Here is a 6000-nt window from a genome sequence, read left to right on the forward strand (position 1 = left end):
GGCGCGCAACGGCGTGAGCCAGTCGGGAGAGCGACTTGTAGGCTTGCGGATGAAGGTGCAGCCAGACCAGCTGGCGAGAACAAGTAGGCGGACGAGGAGGAAAGAGGGAGCCGACCCGGCGGCGCTGGAGATGGACCGAATACCTTGGAGCAAGCTCGGCATTCGGTCGCGCGCCGACGAGCAGACGATGGCTCTGGACCTAGTGGACCTGACCGCAGCCTCCCTCGAGCCCCCGCTGCCCTCGAGACGAGTCGAGCCAGCGCGGCAGCTCGAGGAAGAGGTGAACGGCGGCTGGAGGGCTTGGAAGGGCGGTCGCTCGCGCACAATGTGCTGGACAGAGCTTCTGCATCGCACCTGCGCCCACACTGCCCGTTCGTGTGCTCTGCTCGTAGTGGTGAGGGCGTGTCTCCCGCACCCTCCTCTCGCTCGTCCTCATCAGCTGCAGCTCGAGCGCGGCTTCCCACTGCCACGCTGTGCCACGCTGGACAGCTCAGCAGCATCGCGAGGCCTGCTACGGTACCTCCCACCTCCTTCATCGCTCGCCCAAGCCCCCGTCGCCTCGCCTGCTCCGCCGACCTCGCCCCGCCTGTTCACTCGTCCAGCAGCCTCGCAACTGCACGGGCATGCGCCACGACCGCCTGGCACGAGTCGTTCTATTCGGCCACAGGCTACTCGGTCTGTTCTCGGGTCATGCTCGTGAGTCTTCGCGCTTCTCCTTCTCTTGCCGCCGCCGTGACCTCGCAAGCTGAACCGTCGCTCTCGTTCGCAGTGCTGCTTCATCTACCAGTTCCCCGACCCCGAAGATGAACGACCGTGGCGAGCGTGCGGGTCCCGTCCGTCGACGTCTGCTGCGTTCCAGGGCGTCCTCTTCTCTTCCCCCCTCGCGTCCTCGACCATTGCTCGCGCACGGAACCGCATGTGCTTGCGTTCAGACGGCCGTTGCACCCGTTCGTGAGCGGTGGATCCCGCTGCGCGGCCGTCTCGCTGCGCCGTCTCGTCGGAAACCCCGCTTCGCGCGACGTCCGCGAAACGGTGTGCGGCGGCTCTCCTGTCCCTCGCACAGGCGCTTCGGGTGCAGCTCTCGCGCTCGAGGGCACCTGGACGTGTCAGGCTGCGGCAGGACGCGCCTCTGAGCCTCAAGGGCCTGCTCGCGCGGCGGCGGCCTCGCTCGACAGGCCGTCGTGCGGCGATGCTCGAGCGCTACGAGGGGTTGGGGGGACGGGCTCGCCAGCGTCGGGCTCGTACCGTGAGCTTGGTCCTGGGACCCACCGAGCGTGGGGCTGGCCTGGCTCGCTCCGCGCGCCGCCCTCTCGCTCTCTCTCTCTTCCCTTCCTCACGCACCCTCCTTTCCTCCTCTCTCTCGCCAATCCCTTCCTCGTCCTCTCTCTCGCTCGACTCTCTACACTATGCGCCTGACGACTTTCGCCCTCTCGGCGCTCGTCGTCTCTCTCGTCGTCGGCGCGCCTCACCCGGCCGCCGCCGACGACGACTCGACCATGTCGGCCTCGAGGTTCGGCGGCGGCGGTCACGGCGACGGCGGTCACGGCGGCGGCAAGCCTGCGGGCGCGTTCGACGTCTGCTACGCCAAGGGCTTCAAGCACGAGCGCGACTGTGCGTCCCTCTCTTCTCCCTCTCTTCGTCGTCGTCGTCGAGCGAGACTCGGGCACTGACTGACTCTCTCCTTTCCCCCCTCGTCACAGGCTACGACGGCTTCCAGTGCAAGACGGTCAGCCTGTCGCCGTTCGTCAAGCGCTGCAAGCCCGTGCACGTCGACACGGCCAAGCCTTGGGGCACCTGCGGCACCGCGTCTGGCAAGGGCGAGAAGGCCTGTACGTCCTCGTCTCTCTCTTCCTATCGAGACGTCTCTCCTCTCGAGTCGTCGATTGACACTCTCGCCGTCCTCTCGGTGCAGGCCCCAAGGGCTACGTCTGCGCGCGCAAGGACAAGTGGTCGCCGCTCAAGCGCTGCGTCCGCGGCGGCACCTCGTCGTCGTCGACCGTGTCGCACTACCCGTCGTCGACCGTGTCGCACTACCCGTCGTCGTCGACCAAGTCGCACCACTACCCGTCGTCGTCGACCAAGTCGCACCACCCATCGCACTACCCGTCGAGCTCGAGCAAGTCGCACCACGCGACGAGCACGTCGACGGGCAAGCCCCACCACGCGACGTCGTCGTCCTCGACGTCCTCGAAGCCCCACCACGCGACGACGACGTCGACGGGCAAGCCCCACCACCCGACGTCGTCGTCCTCGACGTCCTCGAAGCCCCACCACGCGACGACGACGTCGACGGGCAAGCCCCACCACCCGACGTCGTCGTCCTCGACGTCCTCGAAGCCCCACCACGCGACGACGACGTCGACGGGCAAGCCCCACCACCCGACGAGCTCGTCCTCGACGTCCGCAAGTCGCACCACGCGACGACGACGACGACGACGGGCAAGCCCCACTACCCGACGCGCTCGTCCTCGACGTCGTCAAAGCCCCATCACGCGACGAGCACCACGTCGACCAAGTGGCACCACCCGTCGAGCTCGTCCTCCCCGTCGTCGAAGCCCCACAAGCCTTCGAGCACGACTCACAAGCCCTCGCCGCAGCCGACGTACCCGGCCTACCCGACCTGGCGCCGCGAGTGAAGCTGTGCGTCCTCCCTTCCTCTCGCTCTCTCTTCAAGGTCCGCGGCTCACTACGCTCTCTCTCCTCCGCAGCATCGCCACCGAAAAGCCCGTCGTTCACCGCCCTCGGGCGCCCTCCTTTGTAAGACACTCCTCTCGACCTTCGCCCTCGTCTGTCCCTCTTGGTTCCCCTCTTTCGTCTCTGTCTCCCCTTCGTTCCTGCAAAGAACCTGCCGTCTAGGCTCGTCGTCTCTTGCTGCCTCTCGAGAGAGCGATCAAGAGCGACATCGAGAGCGCCGTCGTCGAGAGCGACGCTGCGGCTCTTCCAAGTGACCTTCCGACGAGAGAGAGCTCGCGAGCTCGAGTCGCTTCCTCCCGCCCTTCCGCGCTCCCTCGAGCCGATTCTTGTCGGGTCCGTTGCGCAGTGCGTCTCGAGCGAGTCGCGGGAGGAGACCAGAAAGCGCAGAGAGAGCGTTCCCTGCTTTTTCCCTCGGCCGCTTCTCGCGCACGAGCCCCTCTCCGCGCTCGCTCGGCTCGCTCGCTTTTCGAGCCGCTCGCCGCTCGCTTGCTCTCGACTATCTGAGCTCGCCCGCGTACGCACGTGCAAGCAGGCACAGGGGCAAGCTGCAGAGCGACACCCTACCTGTTCGCCGCTTTGTCCTCGCCTTTACCGTCCGCCGCCGTCGCTGCCGGTGCTCCCGCCGCTTGCCACCCGACTCGCTCGTACTCGCTGTGTCAGACACGGGTGTGCACTCGCCCGTCAGTCTCGCGTCGTTTCTCGCGGCCAGAGAGAAAGAGAGCGAGAGACGCACGCCTTGCCGCCGTTGCCGGGAAACTCAGGGCCGCCCGGACCCTGGAAGTGCGGGTCGGGAGGACCCTGCTTGCCCGCAGGCGGAAGCGTCGAATGTCTGCGCGAGGTGCCCGTGCAGGTAAGTGAGGTGCCGCGGCTCAGAGAAGCGAGAGGCGGACGCACTGACCCTCCTCCCGCTCGCCCGGCTCCTCGTGCTGTCGCCGCAGCACATGCTTCTTCACAGCGTCGATGGGTCCCATGCTCGTTCGTGTGAGCGGTAGCAGATCAACCATAGCTCGGGGCTGACGCAGCCAACGGAAGCTCGGCGAGAGGCGGCCGAGGCAGGCGGGGGCAGGCAGTGGGGGCAAACGCGGTGCGCGGCGACGGCGGCGGCACGGTCGAGAGGCTGCCCGACGCGCTTCGCAGCTGCACGCGCGAGGCTGCTCAAGCCGGAGCGAGCTGCAGCTGGGACCGCTCCCGCGCCGGACTAGGGCCGTGCGCACCTTCGTCGATCGCCTCCCCCGGTGTCGATGCCTTCGACTTTCGACCAAACGTCAAAGCCCGAGGTCTCTCTCTCTCAGTAGCTTGCTCACAGTACAGCGAGGGGCGAATGATGTTCACAGTCGTTTTGCGAGAGAGATATCAAAGACCGAGAGACTGAGGAAAGGGACACAATTGCCTGGGGAAGTACGCGCGCTCGCAGCTCACCACCGGCCCCCTGGACCTCCAGGTCCACCAGGCCCGCCCCCAGGGCCGCCACCGAAGCCGCCTTGTCCCGAGAGACCGCCCGGGCCACCTGGGCCACCGCTGTGAGGCCCACCATGGCCGTGACCGCCGTGCTGCGGCCCCTTGTAAAAAGCCGCCCGGGGCCTCCCTGACCTCCGGCGTAACCGCCAGGTCCTCCAGGGACCGCCCAATAGCGCCACTGCGAGACGAACGCAAGCGTGAGCCTAGGCGCGAGGGCTCGTTCAGGCAGTCGAAAGGGCCCACCCGAACCCGCTCGGACCGCCAAAGCCGCCCTCGCCGCCCAGCCCGCCGTAGTTCTGCTGCAGCGCGCCGCCGAAGCCGCCATTGCCGCTGTAGGCTCCCTGCTGCTGCGATGCAGGGCCGCTGCGACGCCAACGGACCGAACACGTCAGCCTCGACGGGAAGAGGACGAGGGAGGAACGACACGACGCACTTCTGGTGGTGCTTCTTGGCGTCGTGCTGCATGACCTTTTCCTCGATTTGGTGAATGAGACCCATGCTCAATTCTGCAAATGCGTGGCGGGCGGTGCTCGAGGGGGAAGAAAGGGAGGAAGGGGGAGAGAAAGCAAAGCGACGGTCCGCTTTTCTCCTCCTGCCACGGTCCCGTCGCAGCGAGTCTGCTGCGCCGTGGGCGCTGTGTACCTTGAGCCGTCGACATAGAGAACCGCGCGAGCTGAAATGCGGAGCCGAGTCTGAGAAGGCCGCCTTTCGCAGCGCGCAGCTTTCCAGCGCGGCGAGAGGCAGAACCGAGTCAGCGCGACTAGCAGCTCGCGCCAAGCCGGCGAGCCGAAGCAGCGCAGTACGAGTACCGCACCAAGACTCGGGAGGGCGAGGAGCGTGGAGAACCGGGCAGCGACCGCGGCGGACGGCAAAAGCGAGGACGAAGCGGCGAACAGGTAGGGTGTCGCTCTGCAGCTTGCCCTGTGCCCTGCTTGCACGTGCGTACGCCGGCGAGCTCAGATAGTCGAGAGCAAGCGAGCGGCGAGCGGCTCGAAAAGCGAGCGAGCGAGCGAGCGCGGAGAGGGGCTCGTGCGCGAGAAGCGGCCGAGGGAAAAAGCAGGGAACGCTCTCTCTGCGCTTTCTGGTCTCCTCCCGCGACTCGCTCGAGACGCACTGCGCAACGGACCCGACAAGAATCGGCTCGAGGGAGCGCGGAAGGGCGGGAGGAAGCGACTCGAGCTCGCGAGCTCTCTCTCGTCGGAAGGTCACTTGGAAGAGCCGCAGCGTCGCTCTCGACGACGGCGCTCTCGATGTCGCTCTTGATCGCTCTCTCGAGAGGCAGCAAGAGACGACGAGCCTAGACGGCAGGTTCTTTGCAGGAACGAAGGGGAGACAGAGACGAAAGAGGGGAACCAAGAGGGACAGACGAGGGCGAAGGTCGAGAGGAGTGTCTTACAAAGGAGGGCGCCCGAGGGCGGTGAACGACGGGCTTTTCGGTGGCGATGCTGCGGAGGAGAGAGAGCGTAGTGAGCCGCGGACCTTGAAGAGAGAGCGAGAGGAAGGGAGGACGCACAGCTTCACTCGCGGCGCCAGGTCGGGTAGGCCGGGTACGTCGGCTGCGGCGAGGGCTTGTGAGTCGTGCTCGAAGGCTTGTGGGGCTTCGACGACGGGGAGGACGAGCTCGACGGGTGGTGCCACTTGGTCGACGTGGTGCTCGTCGCGTGATGGGGCTTTGACGACGTCGAGGACGAGCGCGTCGGGTAGTGGGGCTTGCCCGTCGTCGTCGTCGTCGTCGCGTGGTGCGGCTTCGAGGACGTCGAGGACGAGCTCGTCGGGTGGTGGGGCTTGCCCGTCGACGTCGTCGTCGCGTGGTGGGGCTTCGAGGACGTCGAGGACGACGACGTCGGG

At 66.9% G+C, this 6000-nt stretch overlaps 2 protein-coding genes across 2 annotated transcripts; both read right to left on the reverse strand.

Annotated features, from left to right (window-relative positions):
* Window positions 1-4373: 4373 nt before the first annotated feature.
* On the reverse strand, window positions 4374-4650 carry RHOBADRAFT_47536 (uncharacterized protein; the record flags this gene model as incomplete). Its single annotated transcript, XM_018415001.1, has 2 exons — window positions 4374-4515; window positions 4586-4650. 2 exons carry the CDS (start codon window positions 4648-4650, stop codon window positions 4374-4376), a joined length of 207 nt encoding a protein of 68 aa, XP_018267881.1.
* A 1019-nt stretch (window positions 4651-5669) lies between these two features.
* On the reverse strand, window positions 5670-5969 carry RHOBADRAFT_56439 (uncharacterized protein; the record flags this gene model as incomplete). The annotated part of the gene is made up of 1 exon (XM_018418346.1): window positions 5670-5969. A coding segment is annotated over one exon (300 nt), but the record flags the coding sequence as incomplete, so codon positions are not given.
* Between the last annotated feature and the right edge of the window lie 31 nt (window positions 5970-6000).

This window comes from Rhodotorula graminis (genome assembly GCF_001329695.1).
Source record: "Rhodotorula graminis WP1 unplaced genomic scaffold RHOBAscaffold_19, whole genome shotgun sequence".
Classification (NCBI taxonomy): Eukaryota; Fungi; Basidiomycota; class Microbotryomycetes; order Sporidiobolales; family Sporidiobolaceae; genus Rhodotorula; species Rhodotorula graminis.